The sequence below is a fragment of the Anolis carolinensis genome, unplaced genomic scaffold (assembly GCF_035594765.1).
Source record: "Anolis carolinensis isolate JA03-04 unplaced genomic scaffold, rAnoCar3.1.pri scaffold_8, whole genome shotgun sequence".
NCBI classification, from domain to species: domain Eukaryota; kingdom Metazoa; phylum Chordata; class Lepidosauria; order Squamata; family Dactyloidae; genus Anolis; species Anolis carolinensis.
In genome coordinates this window covers 3,967,092-3,987,259 of record NW_026943819.1, presented here as the reverse complement: position 1 = coordinate 3,987,259, position 20,168 = coordinate 3,967,092, and the positions used below count along the sequence as shown (strand labels likewise).

Genomic DNA, 20,168 nt, shown 5'->3' with positions numbered 1-20,168 from the left:
AATAAAAATAGAGTAAAATAAATGTAATAGTAGCAACAATTATAGAGAAAAATAATAAATGTAATAATACCAATAATAATAGAGAAAAATAATAAATGTACCATATATTCTTGACTATAAGCTGACCCAAATATAAGCCAACCAGGACCCTCACCCAAGTATAAGCCGAGGGGGGCTTTTTCAGTCTTAAAAAAGGGCTGAAAAACTAGGCTTATACTCGAGCATATACAGTATTGTTATTATTATTATTATCACTATTATTACTGTTACTAGGCTGGATGGCCATCTGTCAGGGGTGCTTTGAATGCGATTTCCTGCTTCTTGGCGGGGTTGGACTGGATGGCCCATGAGGTCTCTTCCAACTCTATTATTCTATGATTCTAGTCTAATGGCCTCTTTCCTCTCATGGCTACGGCTGGATCCAACTTCCTTTCCCAGACCTGGCTTTGTGCTTTGCTTGGTGTGGTTGCCCCGGCAGCCAGTGTGGGCCTCTTGCCTGGCAACCCCGGTTTGCTCCGGCTGGGACAGGCTTCCCGAAATCCATGCGTCTCTCCTTTGCGCATTGGCTGCTTGCAAGGACACACCTGCAGAGGAACCCTTTGCTTTCTGCCAGGTAACATGCCGCAACCTGCAAAGGCTTTGCTTTCAGGCATCCTTTCCCACAGCCTCTTCTGCATAACAGCGGAAAAAGAAAAATCTCTCCACTCTCTTTAGGAGCTTGCCAAAGAGACCTGTTGAATGAGTCCCCATTTGACTAATGGTAGTAAGGGATGTGGGAGTTGTAGACCCAAGACTTCCTGTTCGGGCAGGCTTTGAAAGAAGAGCAAGCCTGGAGGGGCTGTGTAGTGCTTTAATTATTATTGCACTTTTTAATAGTTTTCGATGATTTTTTTTTTACAATTCTTTGCTGATGTTTCTGTGTCGTGGGTTTTAAATGGTAGTTTGTGCTGTTTTTATTTCTGTGAGCTACCTTGAGCTACCTTACGAGATGAAAGCAGGATATAACAACAACAACAACAACAGCAGCAGCAGAAGCAGCAGAGTTGATACATGGAAAACTACAAAGGCTCCTGTATTTTTAAGAATTGTGCAGAAAATTTTAGTCGAAACTGCTTTTCGTAAAACTATGGCCCCTTCCACACAACTGTATAAAATCCCACATTGTCTGCTTTGAACTGGATTATATGGCAGTGCGGAAGAGCCCTATATAACAAGGAACAACTTCTTACCTTCCCTCTTCTAGACCACCCTTAAAGGTACAGGAGCCATTGGCAACCCCAAACTGCAATGGTTTCGTTCCTCTTAGAAAGAGCCCCAAATACTATTGTGTTTGGGGTAAGCTGTTCACGATGTCATAACATTTTTCCATTCACTCTTGCAGGCTGCAAGGGAACGCATAAAGATGCCCCCTGCAAAGAAAGGGAAGGCGAAGAAAGCCGGGAAGGCAAAGAAGACGACTGTGCCGGGTAAGAGGCAGGGATGGGGATGATACAATTGTCCCCAAATTTGCATTCCTATCTTGGTTTTCCTTGCATCAAAGTCCTAGGTCTTGGCTAAGATCCTACATTCTGTAACTACAAATCTAAATACCTTAAGGGCACCCAGTTCCTTCTGGTTTTGGAAGCTAAGTGGGGTCGGGTCTGGGTAGGACTTCGATGGGAGTCCACCAATGAATACTGATTTTTTTGTAGGCTCTCTTTCAGAGGAAGGAACTAGCAAAGCCACTTTTGGGGTTCCTTGCTTATGAAAACTGTGAAATTCATGGGGTCACCATAAGTCAAAAGGGATTTGAAGGCACACATATCTACATTGTGAGTGACTTGCTATGATGCAATATCCAGACATGCTTCTGGTGAGCATTGGGCACTTCTGATACACTTCCCATTGTTTTCTAGTACAGTAGACTTCCATTTATCCGACTTCCGGTTATCTGACGTACTGTATTATCCAACGTGCCAGGCCAGGCCGCATGGTCCAGGGTGCTTGCTGGAGGGACGAGACACAGCTGGCGCAGACCTTACCTCCCGGCAAGCACCCAGCGCTGGGGAGAGGCCCACTAGGCAGCAACGCAAAGCAGGCTTCTCCAAATTGCTGGGTGCTTGCCTAGAGGGAAAAGTCTCGTCCCTCTGGCAAGCACTCGGCACTTTGGAGAAGACTTGTACGTATTGCTAGGCAGCAAGAAAGCACCGGGCTTCTCTAAACTGGGTTCTTCCCGGAGGGAAGAGTTTCTTCCCTTCAGCAAGCATCCCGCACTTTGGAGAAGCCCGGTGTATGTTGCTAAGCAATAAGCAAGCACTGGGCTTCTCTAAACCAGGTTCTTGCCGGAGAGAAGAGTCTCGTCCTTTCAACAAGCACCCGGCACTTTGGAGAAGCCCGGTGCATGTTGCTAAGCAGCAAGCAAACACCAGGCTTCTCTAAACTGGGTTCTTGCCGGAGAGAAGAGTCTCTTCCCTTTGACATGCACCCGGCACTTTGGAGAAGCCCGGTGCATGTTGCTAAGCAGCAAGCAAGCACTGGGCTTCTCTAAACCAGGTTCTTGCCGGAGAGAAGAGTCTCTTCCCTTCGACAAGCACCCGGCACTTTGGAGAAGCCCAATGTGTGTCGCTAGGTAGCAAGCAAGCACCGGGCTTCTCTGAACCGGGTTCTTGCTGGATGGAATAGTCTCTTCCCTTCGACAAGCACCCGGCACTTTGGAGAAGCCCGGTGCATGTTGCTAAGCAGCAAGCAAACACCGGGCTTCTCTAAACTCGGCGCTTGCCGGAGGGACAAGACTCTTCCCTTCAGCAAGCACCCGGCTTACTGGGAGGGATAATAAGACCTCCTTATTATCTGACAGTTCCAGTTATCTGACTTTCGGCCCGCTCGTTTATGTTGGATAACCAGAACTCTACTGTACTTCCAAGTCAGCCCATTGAGGACTGCCTCAATGCACATTAAAGCCCATTGCATATCAGGACATGGTACATTGAGTCACTGCCAACCATTGTCCAACCCATAGATAAAGTACTTCTCAATTCAATTCAAAGTCCATTCCACCTGTGAATTGTCTATTCAAAGACTGTCTTGCCTCTTTTCTATACACTTAGCATTCTGTGTCCGTTTCCTTGCAGATGAGGAAAAATACAAGAAGACAGAGCTAGAAGTGGACACTCTGAAACAATACCTTGGTGAGGAAAGCTATGGGTACCATAAATATTACAAAATAGAGCTGAGCCAATATTTTTGTGAACGAAGAGTAAGAGGACTGCGGAAAACAAAATGCCACAAGTACAAAAGATGGGCTGGTGGGAAACATTATTTTGCAGAAGTCTTTCAAGAGTAGAGGTTTTGTCCCTTTCCCACCACCTCCTTCCTCTTCTCTGAGCATTTTTTGAGAAAATGTGTGAGAATGGCAAATACCGCAGAGTACAATGGAAAGCATTGACTTGAGTATAAAGCAGCTTCTCATCGTCGTGTAGGCCTGATATTCCTTGTAGGTGACTATTACTTCCTTACTTTCCCCCTGTTCTATCTGATAAAGAACTCTGTTGGAAACTCAAAAAGTTTGCATGCTTTTGCATGGACTCAAGAGGTTCCAGTAAAAGACATGCCCTGTAGTTACCTTGCACCAGAAATGCAGAAGTAACCATTTGGATCAAGGAACTGGGGGAGTTGGCAAGAAAATAGGCTAATGTCCCCACTGAATATGTGCAAATATATGCTGTGTGTATAAATCGGCAAATTGAAGGCACATGGCAATGTTATTATTATTATTATTTTATTATGACACAGCAAACAAGATAGACATGCTGGATTTCATATCACAAAATCACAAGTCGAACACATCCCTAGTGTCTAGGACTGTGTGATGTATCTTCAGATGATGTGCGCAGATCCCAGTAGGGTAGCCTTTTGCAGTTGGCAGATCGTAATTTTGTCAATGTCTATTGTTTCCAAATGCTGGCTGGGATCTTTTGGCACGGCACCCAGTGTGCCCATCACCACCGGGACCACCTGCACTGGTTTCTGCCAGAGTCTTTGAAGTTCAATCTTGAGGTCCTGATAGCGGCTGAGTTTTTCCTGTTGTTTTTTGTCAATGTGACTGTCATCTGGGATGGCGACATCAATGATCCAAACCTTTTTCTTTTCCACAACTGTGATGTCTGGTGTGTTGTGTTCCAGAACTTTGTCAGTCTGGATTCGGAAGTCCCACAGTATCTTTGCGTGCTCATTTTCCAATACTTTTGCAGGTTTGTGATCCCACCAGTTCTTTGCTGCTGGGAGGTGGTACTTGAGGCATAAGTTCCAATGGATCATTTGGGCCACATAGTTGTGCCTCTGTTTGTAGTCTGTCTGTGCAATTTTCTTACAGCAGCTGAGGATATGATCAATGGTTTCGTCAGTTTCCTTGCACAGTCTGCATTTTGGGTCATCAGCTGATTTTTCGATCTTGGCCTGAATTGCCTTTGTTCTGATGGCTTGCTCCTGGGCTGCAAGGATCAGGCCTTCTGTCTCCTTCTTCAGGGTCCCATTCGTGAGCCAGAGCCAGGTCTTCTCCTTATCAGCTTTTCCTTCAATTTTGTTAAGGAACTTTCCATGCAATGTTTTGTTGTGCCAGCTGCCAGCTCTAGTTTGTAGTGCGGTTTTCTTGTACTGGTTTTTTGTCTGCTCTGCTTTGAGGAGTTTCTGATTTTTGACTTCAGACAAAGCAGGTTCTTCACTTTGCTTTACATGCTTTGCCAGGGCATGTTCTTTTTCTTTGACTGCTTGTTTTACTTGTAAGAGTCCTCTGCCCCCTGATCTTCGAGGCAGATATAGCTGGTCAACATCACTGCGAGGGTGCAGTGAATGATGAATGGTCATGCATTTTCTTGTTTTTCTCTCCAAATTGTCCAGTTCCACCTGTGTCCAGTTTATGATGCCACAGTATATCTTATGACAGGTATGGCCCAGGTGTTTATGGCCTGATGGTATTACCTCCATTGAGCTTACTTTTGAGGATTTTTCTGACCCTTTGTGTGTATTCTTTGTGTGTATTCTTATTATTCTTATTGTTTGATACACAACAAGATGAGTACACAGCAAACAATACCACTATGTTGGCTTTGGCATTGGATCGCACCGGACACTTCTCAAGTGTCTAGGATTATGTGATGTGTCGGCAAATAATGCATGAAGATCTGAGTAGGGTAATAATATTATTATTTCCTTCTGATCTACAGTTCTCCGGCACGATATGGCCAGGCAAGCAATGGCTGATAGCGAAGGATTGAGACGGAAGCTGGCGGATCTGGAGAAAGAACTGGAGCAAGCCCGTGGGGACAAAAAGGATATTTATGAAGGTGTGTTTATTGTTATTATGTTTATTTATACCCCACTTTTTCTCTCTCCTTCTTTCTGTTAACTACCTCCCATCAATGGCTACCAACCCCACACTTTTAGTTTTGACTATGACTCTTGACAACCCTATAAAGGCAAAATCTCCATGGGTGCATCTACACCAGGCATGGGCGAACTTGGGCCCTCCAGGTGTTTTGGACTCCAACTCCCACCATTCCTTGATCCTTTCCTTTCCCCCCTCAGCTGCTTAAGTTCCTTTTCCCATGTTTGGTTTCCAGAAATGATCCGCAGGTACCAGCAGCTTCAGCACCAGACTGATACTCGGTACAGCGTCTAGAGGATGAGACGAAGAGCTTGCAGGAAAAGCTTGGTATGGCACCCATGCACTCTGCTTCGATAGATGTTGGATCCACACTGTAGAATTAATGCAGTTTGACCTTGCTTTAACTACTATAGAATTCTGGGCTGTATCTTTTGCCTGAGAAGGCTAAAGACTTTATCAAACTATAACTCCCACGATTTCATAGCATTATTATTATTATTTACTACATTTATATCCCGCCCTTCTCACCCCAAAGGGAACTCAGAGCGGCTTACAAATAATATTTACATACAGTGTATTATATCAATAGCACAGCACAACACAAGCACTATATACCAGCATATTGCATCACACCCAATATACTGTAATATTGCCAGTAATATTACATGTAATAAATAATATATAATTAATATTATTATATTGTATTATTATTAGTATTAGATTGCATTACATTATAGTATTATCAATATTACATGTATATACAATATATTAATTATTTATTATTATATATTAATACATACACACACACACACACACACACACATTCAGTGGAGCTGAAGTGGTGTCAAACTGCACTAATTATGCAGTGTAGATGCCCTCAAGATTTATCCATTGCTTGCCTTCCGTCTAAAGACTAGGGCTGGGTCTATACTGCCCGTATAATCCAGTTCGAAGTGGATCATCTGGAATCAGAAACTGGATTATATGGCAGTGTAGAAGGAGTCTAACTCTTCGCACAACTTTTTAAAATTTCTTAACTTTTTTTGGTGAAAGAATGTGAAATATGTAAGTTTAAAGACAACTATTGACACAATTTAGGCCAGTAATTTACCTGTCGTAAGAATAAAATTGGAATAATTCCACCAGAATATGTACTCCCTCTTGTGGAAACAAAAAATTAGTACAGTTTGCTGGATATGAAGACACTGGGTTGCTTTTTTCCGGGCTGTCTGGCCATGTCCCAGAAGCATTCTCTCCTGACGTTTCGCCCACATCTATGGACAGGCATTCTCAGAGGTTGTGAGGCCTGTTGGAAACTAAGCAAGTAGAGTTTATATATCTTTGGAATAATGTTCAGGGTGGAGAAAGAACTCTTGTCTGCTTTAGGCAAGTGTGAAGCAGCCAGGCTTTGAAACTGCAAGGCCATTCAGTGCCAAATCAAGGTGGCCAATTCCAACATTCACTCTTGCCTTAGGCAAACAAGAGTTCTTTCTTCCACCCTGGACATCATCCACAGGGATATATATACAAACCCCACTAGTTTACAAAAGTCTTCATAACTTCTGAGGATGCCTGCCATAGATGTGGGCGAAATGTCAGGAGAGAATGCTTTTGGAAGATGGCCATACAGCCTGAAAAACTCACAGCAAACCAGTGATTCTGGCCATGAAAGTCTTCGACAACACATATGAAAACACTTTTAAAAAACTGAGATATACATTCAAGAAGGGACCATATCCTAAGTAAATGTGGATTTTTTGGGGGGGAAATTTTTAAAGAAACTGGGTAAAAAAATGACAATAGAAGCTGCAAATGTCCTAATAAAAAGAAAATGTATTCTTCAGAGAGAAATCATATCATACAGTCACATTCTTAATTCCTAGGCTAGCAGCATATTTGAGCATTAACCTTCATTTTGTTTTTAAAATACTTACCTCTTCTACATTGTATTATCATTGCACACACAAAGCCAAATGCTCCTCTGCATCCAGAAGGAATAGAAAAGCATCTGGCATGTAATTGTTGTGTTTGTCTACAGCACAATCCAGGAATTGTTGTTTTCTTATATGCGTAACGTCATATATACACTTCCTGTCATTCTGAGCAAGTAAAACTTTCATTCTGAGAAAATAATTAATCTGAGGGTTGTTTGTCCGTTTCTAATGTTTACAAAGCTGTCCCGATTTTGTCACTGGAAAACTGAAAATTAACCCTTTTGAGTAGATAAATTCATCAGGGAGAGATAATAATAAATTTATTATTAAATTGTGCATACTCCTTACTCCAGGTATTCATTGCCATATCCTCAAAATGTTGTCTTAGGTCCTGTTTCCTTCTGCCTCCTTTATTATTGTCTGCTCAGCTTTCCTTGCCATATCTTCTATTATTCCATACTTCTACCCTAAAGGGGCCTTAAACAACTTCTAAACAGGCTTAAAGGGGCAAAAACGAACCCTGGACCACCCTAAAGGGGCCTTAAACAACTTCTAAACAGGCTTAAAGGGGAAAAACGAACCCTGGAGCACCCTAAAGGGGCCTTAAACAACTTCTAAACAGGCTCAAAGGGGCAAAACGAACCCTGGACCACCCTAATGGCCCCTTAAACAACTTCTAAACAGGCCCAAAGGGGCAAAACGAACCCTGGACCACCCGAAAGGGGCCTTAAACAACTTCTAAACAGGCCCAAAGGGGCAAAACGAACCCTGGACCACCCTAAAGGGGCCCCAAACAACTTCTAAACAGGCTCAAAGGGGCAAAACGAACCCTGGACCACCCTAATGGGGCCTTAAACAACTTCTAAACAGGCCCAAAGGGGCAAAACGAACCCTGGACCACCCTAAAGGGGCCCCAAACAACTTCTAAACAGGCTCAAAGGGGCAAAACGAACCCTGGACCACCCTAAAGGGGCCTTAAACAACTTCTAAACAGGCCCAAAGGGGCAAAACGAACCCTGGACCACCCTAATGGGGCCTTAAACAACTTCTAAACAGGCCCAAAGGGGCAAAACGAACCCTGGACCACCCTAATGGGGCCTTAAACAACTTCTAAACAGGCCCAAAGGGGCAAAACGAACCCTGGACCACCCTAAAGGGGCCTTAAACAACTTCTAAACAGGCCCAAAGGGGCAAAACGAACCCTGGACCACCCTAAAGGGGCCCCAAACAACTTCTAAACAGGCTCAAAGGGGCAAAACGAACCCTGGACCACCCTAAAGGGGCCTTAAACAACTTCTAAACAGGCTCAAAGGGGCAAAACGAACCCTGGACCACCCTAAAGGGGCCTTAAACAACTTCTAAACAGGCTTAAAGGGGGAAAAACGAACCCTGGAGCACCCTAAAGGGGCCTTAAACAACTTCTAAACAGGCCCAAAGGGGCAAAACGAACCCTGGACCACCCTAAAGGGGCCTTAAACAACTTCTAAAACAGGCTCAAAGGGGCAAAACGAACCCTGGACCACCCTAAAGGGGCCTTAAACAACTTCTAAACAGGCCCAAAGGGGCAAAACGAACCCTGGACCACCCTAAAGGGGCCTTAAACAACTTCTAAACAGGCCCAAAGGGGCAAAACGAACCCTGGACCACCCTAAAGGGGCCTTAAACAACTTCTAAACAGGCTTAAAGGGGAAAAACGAACCCTGGAGCACCCTAAAGGGGCCTTAAACAACTTCTAAACAGGCTCAAAGGGGCAAAACGAACCCTGGACCACCCTAAAGGGGCCTTAAACAACTTCTAAACAGGCCCAAAGGGGCAAAACGAACCCTGGACCACCCTAAAGGGGCCTTAAACAACTTCTAAACAGGCCCAAAGGGGCAAAACGAACCCTGGACCACCCTAAAGGGGCCTTAAACAACTTCTAAACAGGCTCAAAGGGGCAAAACGAACCCTGGACCACCCTAAAGGGGCCTTAAACAACTTCTAAACAGGCCCAAAGGGGCAAAACAAACCCTGGACCACCCTTAAAGGGGGCCTTAAACAACTTCTAAACAGGCTCAAAGGGGCAAAACGAACCCTGGACCACCCTAATGGGGCCTTAAACAACTTCTAAACAGGCCCAAAGGGGCAAAACGAACCCTGGACCAACCTAAAGGGGCCTTAAACAACTTCTAAACAGGCCCAAAGGGGCAAAACGAACCCTGGACCACCCTAAAGGGGCCTTAAACAACTTCTAAACAGGCTTAAAGGGGAAAAAACGAACCCTGGACCACCCTAAAGGGGCCTTAAACAACTTCTAAACAGGCTCAAAGGGGCAAAACGAACCCTGGACCACCCTAATGGCCCCTTAAACAACTTCTAAACAGGCCCAAAGGGGCAAAACGAACCCTGGACCACCCGAAAGGGGCCTTAAACAACTTCTAAACAGGTCCAAAGGAGAAAACGAACCCTGGACCACCCTAAAGGGGCCCCAAACAACTTCTAAACAGGCTCAAAGGGGCAAAACGAACCTGGACCACCCTAAAGGGGCCTTAAACAACTTCTAAACAGGCTTAAAGGGGAAAAACGAACCCTGGAGCACCCTAAAGGGGCCTTAAACAACTTCTAAACAGGCTCAAAGGGGCAAAACGAACCCTGGACCACCCTAATGGGGCCTTAAACAACTTCTAAACAGGCCCAAAGGGGCAAAACGAACCCTGGACCACCCGAAAGGGGCCTTAAACAACTTCTAAACAGGCCCAAAGGGGCAAAACGAACCCTGGACCACCCTAAAGGGGCCCCAAACAACTTCTAAACAGGCTCAAAGGGGCAAAACGAACCCTGGACCACCCTAATGGGGCCTTAAACAACTTCTAAACAGGCCCAAAGGGGCAAAACGAACCCTGGACCACCCTAAAGGGGCCTTAAACAACTTCTAAACAGGCCCAAAGGGGCAAAACGAACCCTGGACCACCCTAAAGGGGCCTTAAACAACTTCTAAATAGGCTCAAAGGGGCAAAACGAACCCTGGACCACCCTAAAGGGGCCTTAAACAACTTCTAAACAGGCCCAAAGGGGGAAAACGAACCCTGGACCCACCCTAATGGGGCCTTAAACAACTTCTAAACAGGCCCAAAGGGGCAAAACGAACCCTGGACCACCCTAAAGGGGCCTTAAACAACTTCTAAACAGGCTCAAAGGGGCAAAACGAACCCTGGACCACCCTAAAGGGGCCTTAAACAACTTCTAAACAGGCCCAAAGGGGCAAAACAAACCCTGGACCACCCTAAAGGGGCCCCAAACAACTTCTAAACAGGCTCAAAGGGGCAAAACGAACCCTGGACCACCCTAAAGGGGCCTTAAACAACTTCTAAACAGGCCCAAAGGGGCAAAACGAACCCTGGACCACCCTAATGGGGCCTTAAACAACTTCTAAACAGGCCCAAAGGGGCAAAACGAACCCTGGACCACCCTAATGGGGCCTTAAACAACTTCTAAACAGGCCCAAAGGGGCAAAACGAACCCTGGACCACCCTAAAGGGGGCCTTAAACAACTTCTAAACAGGCCCAAAGGGTGCAAAACGAACCCTGGACCACCCTAAAGGGGCCCCAAACAACTTCTAAACAGGCTCAAAGGGGCAAAACGAACCCTGGACCACCCTAAAGGGGCCTTAAACAACTTCTAAACAGGCTCAAAGGGGCAAAACGAACCCTGGACCACCCTAAAGGGGCCTTAAACAACTTCTAAACAGGGCTTAAAGGGGAAAAACGAACCCTGGAGCACCCTAAAGGGGCCTTAAACAACTTCTAAACAGGCCCAAAGGGGCAAAACGAACCCTGGACCACCCTAAAGGGGCCTTAAAACAACTTCTAAACAGGCTCAAAGGGGCAAAACGAACCCTGGACCACCCTAAAGGGGCCTTAAACAACTTCTAAACAGGCCCAAAGGGGCAAAACGAACCCTGGACCACCCTAAAGGGGCCTTAAACAACTTCTAAACAGGCCCAAAGGGGCAAAACGAACCCTGGACCACCCTAAAGGGGCCTTAAACAACTTCTAAACAGGCTTAAAGGGGAAAAACGAACCCTGGAGCACCCTAAAGGGGCCTTAAACAACTTCTAAACAGGCTCAAAGGGGCAAAACGAACCCTGGACCACCCTAAAGGGGCCTTAAACAACTTCTAAACAGGCCCAAAGGGGCAAAACGAACCCTGGACCACCCTAAAGGGGCCTTAAACAACTTCTAAACAGGCCCAAAGGGGCAAAACGAACCCTGGACCACCCTAAAGGGGCCTTAAACAACTTCTAAACAGGCTCAAAGGGGCAAAACGAACCCTGGACCACCCTAAAGGGGCCTTAAACAACTTCTAAACAGGCCCAAAGGGGCAAAACAAACCCTGGACCACCCTAAAGGGGCCTTAAACAACTTCTAAACAGGCTCAAAGGGGCAAAACGAACCCTGGACCACCCTAATGGGGCCTTAAACAACTTCTAAACAGGCCCAAAGGGGCAAAACGAACCCTGGACCAACCTAAAGGGGCCTTAAACAACTTCTAAACAGGCCCAAAGGGGCAAAACGAACCCTGGACCACCCTAAAGGGGCCTTAAACAACTTCTAAACAGGCTTAAAGGGGAAAAACGAACCCCTGGACCACCCTAAAGGGGCCTTAAACAACTTCTAAACAGGCTCAAAGGGGCAAAACGAACCCTGGACCACCCTAATGGCCCCTTAAACAACTTCTAAACAGGCCCAAAGGGGCAAAACGAACCCTGGACCACCCGAAAGGGGCCTTAAACAACTTCTAAACAGGTCCAAAGGAGCAAAACGAACCCTGGACCACCCTAAAGGGGCCCCAAACAACTTCTAAACAGGCTCAAAGGGGCAAAACGAACCCTGGACCACCCTAAAGGGGCCTTAAACAACTTCTAAACAGGCTTAAAGGGGAAAAACGAACCCTGGAGCACCCTAAAGAGGCCTTAAACAACTTCTAAACAGGCTCAAAGGGGCAAAACGAACCCTGGACCACCCTAATGGGGCCTTAAACAACTTCTAAACAGGCCCAAAGGGGCAAAACGAACCCTGGACCAACCTAAAGGGGCCTTAAACAACTTCTAAACAGGCCCAAAGGGGCAAAACGAACCCTGGACCACCCTAAAGGGGCCTTAAACAACTTCTAAACAGGCTTAAAGGGAAAAACGAACCCTGGACCACCCTAAAGGGGCCTTAAACAACTTCTAAACAGGCTCAAAGGGGCAAAACGAACCCTGGACCACCCTAATGGCCCCTTAAACAACTTCTAAACAGGCCCAAAGGGGCAAAACGAACCCTGGACCACCCGAAAGGGGCCTTAAACAACTTCTAAACCAGGTCCAAAGGAGCAAAACGAACCCTGGACCACCCTAAAGGGGCCCCAAACAACTTCTAAACAGGCTCAAAAGGGGCAAAACGAACCCTGGACCACCCTAAAGGGGCCTTAAACAACTTCTAAACAGGCTTAAAGGGGAAAAACGAACCCTGGAGCACCCTAAAGGGGCCTTAAACAACTTCTAAACAGGCTCAAAGGGGCAAAACGAACCCTGGACCACCCTAATGGGGCCTTAAACAACTTCTAAACAGGCCCAAAGGGGCAAAACGAACCCTGGGACCACCCGAAAGGGGCCTTAAACAACTTCTAAACAGGCCCAAAGGGGCAAAACGAACCCTGGACCACCCTAAAGGGGCCCCCAAACAACTTCTAAACAGGCTCAAAGGGGCAAAACGAACCCTGGACCACCCTAATGGGGCGTTAAACAACTTCTAAACAGGCCCAAAGGGGCAAAACGAACCCTGGACCACCCTAAAGGGGCCTTAAACAACTTCTAAACAGGCCCAAAGGGCAAAACGAACCCTGGACCACCCTAAAGGGGCCTTAAACAACTTCTAAATAGGCTCAAAGGGGCAAAACGAACCCTGGACCACCCTAAAGGGGCCTTAAACAACTTCTAAACAGGCCCAAAGGGGCAAAACGAACCCTGGACCACCCTAATGGGGCCTTAAACAACTTCTAAACAGGCCCAAAGGGGCAAAACGAACCCTGGACCACCCTAAAGGGGCCTTAAACAACTTCTAAACAGGCTCAAAGGGGCAAAACGAACCCTGGACCACCCTAAAGGGGCCTTAAACAACTTCTAAACAGGCCCAAAGGGGCAAAACAAACCCTGGACCACCCCTAAAGGGGCCCCAAACAACTTCTAAACAGGCTCAAAGGGGCAAAACGAACCCTGGACCACCCTAAAGGGGCCTTAAACAACTTCTAAACAGGCCCAAAGGGGCAAAACGAACCCTGGACCACCCTAATGGGGCCTTAAACAACTTCTAAACAGGCCCAAAGGGGCAAAACGAACCCTGGACCACCCTAATGGGGCCTTAAACAACTTCTAAACAGGCCCAAAGGGGCAAAACGAACCCTGGACCACCCTAAAGGGGCCTTAAACAACTTCTAAACAGGCCAAAGGGGCAAAACGAACCCTGGACCACCCTAAAGGGGCCCCAAACAACTTCTAAACAGGCTCAAAGGGGCAAAACGAACCCTGGACCACCCTAAAGGGGCCTTAAACAACTTCTAAACAGGCTCAAAGGGGCAAAACGAACCCTGGACCACCCTAAAGGGGCCTTAAACAACTTCTAAACAGGCTTAAAGGGGAAAAACGAACCCTGGAGCACCCTAAAGGGGCCTTAAACAACTTCTAAACAGGCCCCAAAGGGGCAAAACGAACCCTGGACCACCCTAAAGGGGCCTTAAACAACTTCTAAACAGGCTCAAAGGGGCAAAACGAACCCTGGACCACCCTAAAGGGGCCTTAAACAACTTCTAAACAGGCCCAAAGGGGCAAAACGAACCCTGGACCACCCTAAAGGGGCCTTAAACAACTTCTAAACAGGCCCAAAGGGGCAAAACGAACCCTGGACCACCCTAAAGGGGCCTTAAACAACTTCTAAACAGGCTTAAAGGGGAAAAACGAACCCTGGAGCACCCTAAAGGGGCCTTAAACAACTTCTAAACAGGCTCAAAGGGGCAAAACGAACCCTGGACCACCCTAAAGGGGCCTTAAACAACTTCTAAACAGGCCCAAAGGGGCAAAACGAACCCTGGACCACCCTAAAGGGGCCTTAAACAACTTCTAAACAGGCCCAAAGGGGCAAAACGAACCCTGGACCACCCTAAAGGGGCCTTAAACAACTTCTAAACAGGCTCAAAGGGGCAAAACGAACCCTGGACCACCCTAAAGGGGCCTTAAACAACTTCTAAACAGGCCCAAAGGGGCAAAACAAACCCTGGACCACCCTAAAGGGGCCTTAAACAACTTCTAAACAGGCTCAAAGGGGCAAAACGAACCCTGGACCACCCTAATGGGGCCTTAAACAACTTCTAAACAGGCCCAAAGGGGCAAAACGAACCCTGGACCAACCTAAAGGGGCCTTAAACAACTTCTAAACAGGCCCAAAGGGGCAAAACGAACCCTGGACCACCCTAAAGGGGCCTTAAACAACTTCTAAACAGGCTTAAAGGGGAAAAACGAACCCTGGACCACCCTAAAGGGGCCTTAAACAACTTCTAAACAGGCTCAAAGGGGCAAAACGAACCCTGGACCACCCTAATGGCCCCTTAAACAACTTCTAAACAGGCCAAAGGGGCAAAACGAACCCTGGACCACCCGAAAGGGGCCTTAAACAACTTCTAAACAGGTCCAAAGGAGCAAAACGAACCCTGGACCACCCTAAAGGGGCCCCAAACAACTTCTAAACAGGCTCAAAGGGGCAAAACGAACCCTGGACCACCCTAAAGGGGCCTTAAACAACTTCTAAACAGGCTTAAAGGGGAAAAACGAACCCTGGAGCACCCTAAAGAGGCCTTAAACAACTTCTAAACAGGCTCAAAGGGGCAAAACGAACCCTGGACCACCCTAATGGGGCCTTAAACAACTTCTAAACAGGCCCAAAGGGGCAAAACGAACCCTGGACCACCCGAAAGGGGCCTTAAACAACTTCTAAACAGGCCCAAAGGGGCAAAACGAACCCTGGACCACCCTAAAGGGGCCGCAAACAACTTCTAAACAGGCTCAAAGGGGCAAAACGAACCCTGGACCACCCTAATGGGGCCTTAAACAACTTCTAAACAGGCCCAAAGGGGCAAAACGAACCCTGGTCCACCCTAAAGGGGCCTTAAACAACTTCTAAACAGGCCCAAAGGGGCAAAACGAACCCTGGACCACCCTAAAGGGGCCTTAAACAACTTCTAAACAGGCTCAAAGGGGCAAAACGAACCCTGGACCACCCTAAACGGGCCTTAAACAACTTCTAAACAGGCTCAAAGGGGCAAAACGAACCCTGGACCACCCTAAAGGGGCCTTAAACAACTTCTAAACAGGCCCAAAGGGGCAAAACGAACCCTGGACCACCCTAAAGGGGCCTTAAAACAACTTCTAAACAGGCTCAAAGGGGCAAAACGAACCCTGGACCACCCTAATGGGGCCTTAAACAACTTTAAAAACAGGCCCAAAGGGGCAAAACGAACCCTGGACCACCCTAAAGGGGCCTTAAACAACTTCTAAACAGGCCCAAAGGGGCAAAACGAACCCTGGACCACCCTAAAGGGGCCTTAAACAACTTCTAAACAGGCTTAAAGGGGAAAAACGAACCCTGGAGCACCCTAAAGGGGCCTTAAACAACTTCTAAACAGGCTTAAAGGGGAAAAACGAACCCTGGACCACCCTAAAGGGGCCTTAAACAACTTCTAAACAGGCTCAAAGGGGCAAAACGAACCCTGGACCACCCTAATGGCCCCTTAAACAACTTCTAAACAGGCCCAAAGGGGCAAAACGAACCCTGGAGCACCCTAATGGCCCCTTAAACAACTTCTAAACAGGCCCAAAGGGGCAAAACGAACCCTGGACCACCCGACAGGGGCCTTAAACAACTTCTAAACAGGCCCAAAGGGGCAAAACGAACCCTGGACCACCCTAATGGGGCCTTAAACAACTTCTAAACAGGCCCAAAGGGGCAAAACGAACCCTGGACCACCCTAAAGGGGCCTTAAACAACTTCTAAACAGGCCCAAAGGGGCAAAACGAACCCTGGACCACCCTAAAGGGGCCCCAAACAACTTCTGAAACAGGCCCAAAGGGGCAAAACGAACCCTGGAGCACCCTAAAGGGGCCTTAAACAACTTCTAAACAGGCCCAAAGGGGCAAAACGAACCTGGACCACCCTAAAGGGGCCTTAAACAACTTCTAAACAGGCTCAAAGGGGCAAAACGAACCCTGGACCACCCTAAAGGGGCCTTAAACAACTTCTAAACAGGCCCAAAGGGGCAAAACAAACCCTGGACCACCCTAAAGGGGCCCCAAACAACTTCTAAACAGGCTCAAAGGGGCAAAACGAACCCTGGACCACCCTAATGGGGCCTTAAACAACTTCTAAACAGGCCCAAAGGGGCAAAACGAACCCTGGACCACCCTAAAGGGGCCCCAAACAACTTCTAAACAGGCTCAAAGGGGCAAAACGAACCCTGGACCACCCTAATGGGGCCTTAAACAACTTCTAAACAGGCCCAAAGGGGCAAAACGAACCCTGGACCACCCTAATGGGGCCTTAAACAACTTCTAAACAGGCCCAAAGGGGCAAAACGAACCCTGGACCACCCTAATGGGGCCTTAAACAACTTCTAAACAGGCCCAAAGGGGCAAAACGAACCCTGGACCACCCTAAAGGGGCCTTAAACAACTTCTAAACAGGCCCAAAGGGGCAAAACGAACCCTGGACCACCCTAAAGGGGCCCCAAACAACTTCTAAACAGGCTCAAAGGGGCAAAACGAACCCTGGACCACCCTAAAGGGGCCTTAAACAACTTCTAAACAGGCTCAAAGGGGCAAAACGAACCCTGGACCACCCTAAAGGGGCCTTAAACAACTTCTAAGCAGGCTTAAAGGGGAAAAACGAACCCTGGAGCACCCTAAAGGGGCCTTAAACAACTTCTAAACAGGCCCAAAGGGGCAAAACGAACCCTGGACCACCCTAAAGGGGCCTTAAACAACTTCTAAACAGGCTCAAAGGGGCAAAACGAACCCTGGACCACCCTAAAGGGGCCTTAAACAACTTCTAAACAGGCCCAAAGGGGCAAAACGAACCCTGGACCACCCTAAAGGGGCCTTAAACAACTTCTAAACAGGCCCAAAGGGGCAAAACGAACCCTGGACCACCCTAAAGGGGCCTTAAACAACTTCTAAACAGGCTTAAAGGGGAAAAAACGAACCCTGGAGCACCCTAAAGGGGCCTTAAACAACTTCTAAACAGGCTCAAAGGGGCAAAACGAACCCTGGACCACCCGAAAGGGGCCTTAAACAACTTCTAAACAGGCCCAAAGGGGCAAAACGAACCCTGGACCACCCTAATGGGGCCTTAAACAACTTCTAAACAGGCCCAAAGGGGCAAAACGAACCCTGGACCACCCTAAAGGGGCCTTAAACAACTTCTAAACAGGCCCAAAGGGGCAAAACGAACCCTGGACCACCCTAATGGCCCCTTAAACAACTTCTAAACAGGCCCAAAGGGGCAAAACGAACCCTGGACCACCCTAAAGGGGCCTTAAACAACTTCTAAACAGGCCCAAAGGGGCAAAACGAACCCTGGACCACCCTAAAGGGGCCTTAAACAACTTCTAAACAGGCCCAAAGGGGCAAAACGAACCCTGGACCACCCGAAAGGGGCCTTAAACAACTTCTAAACAGGCCCAAAGGGGCAAAACGAACCCTGGACCACCCTAAAGGGGCCTTAAACAACTTCTAAACAGGCCCAAAGGGGCAAAACGAACCCTGGAGCACCCTAATGGCCCCTTAAACAACTTCTAAACAGGCCCAAAGGGGCAAAACGAACCCTGGACCACCCGACAGGGGCCTTAAACAACTTCTAAACAGGCCCAAAGGGGCAAAACGAACCCTGGACCACCCTAAAGGGGCCTTAAACAACTTCTAAACAGGCCCAAAGGGGCAAAACGAACCCTGGACCACCCTAAAGGGGCCTTAAACAACTTCTAAACAGGCCCAAAGGGGCAAAACGAACCCTGGACCACCCTAAAGGGGCCTTAAACAACTTCTAAACAGGCCCAAAGGGGCAAAACGAACCCTGGACCACCCTAAAGGGGCCTTAAACAACTTCTAAACAGGCTCAAAGGGGCAAAACGAACCCTGGACCACCCTAAAGGGGCCTTAAACAACTTCTAAACAGGCTCAAAGGGGCAAAACGAACCCTGGACCACCCTAATGGGGCCTTAAACAACTTCTAAACAGGCCCAAAGGGGCAAAACGAACCCTGGACCACCCTAAAGGGGCCTTAAACAACTTCTAAACAGGCCCAAAGGGGCAAAACGAACCCTGGACCACCCTAAAGGGGCCTTAAACAACTTCTAAACAGGCTCAAAGGGGCAAAACGAACCCTGGACCACCCTAATGGCCCCTTAAACAACTTCTAAACAGGCCAAAGGGGCAAAACGAACCCTGGACCACCCGAAAGGGGCCTTAAACAACTTCTAAACAGGTCCAAAGGAGCAAAACGAACCCTGGACCACCCTAAAGGGGCCCCAAACAACTTCTAAACAGGCTCAAAGGGGCAAAACGAACCCTGGACCACCCTAAAGGGGCCTTAAACAACTTCTAAACAGGCTTAAAGGGGAAAAACGAACCCTGGAGCACCCTAAAGGGGCCTTAAACAACTTCTAAACAGGCTCAAAGGGGCAAAACGAACCCTGGACCACCCTAATGGGGCCTTAAACAACTTCTAAACAGGCCCAAAGGGGCAAAACGAACCCTGGACCACCCGAAAGGGGCCTTAAACAACTTCTAAACAGGCCCAAAGGGGCAAAACGAACCCTGGACCACCCTAAAGGGGCCCCAAACAACTTCTAAACAGGCTCAAAGGGGCAAAACGAACCCTGGACCACCCTAAAGGGGCCTTAAACAACTTCTAAACAGGCCCAAAGGGGCAAAACAAACCCTGGACCACCCTAAAGGGGCCTTAAACAACTTCTAAACAGGCTCAAAGGGGCAAAACGAACCCTGGACCACCCTAATGGGGCCTTAAACAACTTTTAAACAGGCCCAAAGGGGCAAAACGAACCCTGGACCACCCTAAAGGGGCCTTAAACAACTTCTAAACAGGCCCAAAGGGGCAAAACGAACCCTGGACCACCCTAAAGGGGCCTTAAACAACTTCTAAACAGGCTTAAAGGGGAAAAACGAACCCTGGAGCACCCTAAAGGGGCCTTAAACAACTTCTAAACAGGCTCAAAGGGGCAAAACGAACCCTGGACCACCCTAATGGCCCCTTAAACAACTTCTAAACAGGCCCAAAGGGGCAAAACGAACCCTGGACCACCCGAAAGGGGCCTTAAACAACTTCTAAACTGGCCCAAAGGAGCAAAACGAACCCTGGACCACCCTAAAGGGGCCCCAAACAACTTCTAAACAGGCTCAAAGGGGCAAAACGAACCCTGGACCACCCTAAAGGGGCCTTAAACAACTTCTAAACAGGCTTAAAGGGGAAAAACGAACCCTGGAGCACCCTAAAGGGGCCTTAAACAACTTCTAAACAGGCTCAAAGGGGCAAAGCGAACCCTGGACCACCCTAATGGGGCCTTAAACAACTTCTAAACAGGCCCAAAGGGGCAAAACGAACCCTGGACCACCCGAAAGGGGCCTTAAACAACTTCTAAACAGGCCCAAAGGGGCAAAACGAACCCTGGACCACCCTAAAGGGGCCCCAAACAACTTCTAAACAGGCTCAAAGGGGCAAAACGAACCCTGGACCACCCTAATGGGGCCTTAAACAACTTCTAAAGAGGCCCAAAGGGGCAAAACGAACCC

The 20,168-nt window shown here is 47.7% G+C and overlaps 1 protein-coding gene across 2 annotated transcripts; it reads left to right on the top strand.

The window, feature by feature from the left end:
* The first annotated feature begins 373 nt into the window (after positions 1-373).
* Positions 374-7,632, top strand: LOC103281298 (coiled-coil domain-containing protein 153). 2 transcript variants are annotated; one of them, XM_062961159.1, is made up of 5 exons: positions 374-613; positions 1,382-1,466; positions 3,111-3,167; positions 5,202-5,321; positions 5,598-7,632. In XM_062961159.1, the coding sequence occupies exons 1-5, from the start codon at positions 389-391 to the stop codon at positions 5,654-5,656; spliced, it is 546 nt and encodes a 181-aa protein (XP_062817229.1). In that variant the 5' UTR covers positions 374-388; the 3' UTR covers positions 5,657-7,632. The 2 variants fall into 2 exon arrangements, with proteins under 2 accessions (XP_062817229.1, XP_062817228.1); XM_062961158.1 differs by lacking the exon at positions 5,598-7,632 and having other exon boundaries at positions 5,202-5,576.
* Positions 7,633-20,168: the final 12,536 nt, after the last annotated feature.

Coding starts and splice junctions, on each gene's coding strand:
- LOC103281298 (XM_062961158.1), top strand. CDS start 389: ATGGCCTCTTTCCTCTCATGGCTACGGCTGGATCCAACTTCCTTTCCC. Junction 1,467..3,110: donor AAAGAAGACGACTGTGCCGG/GTAAGAGGCAGG, acceptor GTTTCCTTGCAG/ATGAGGAAAAATACAAGAAG. Junction 3,168..5,201: donor CACTCTGAAACAATACCTTG/GTGAGGAAAGCT, acceptor TCTGATCTACAG/TTCTCCGGCACGATATGGCC.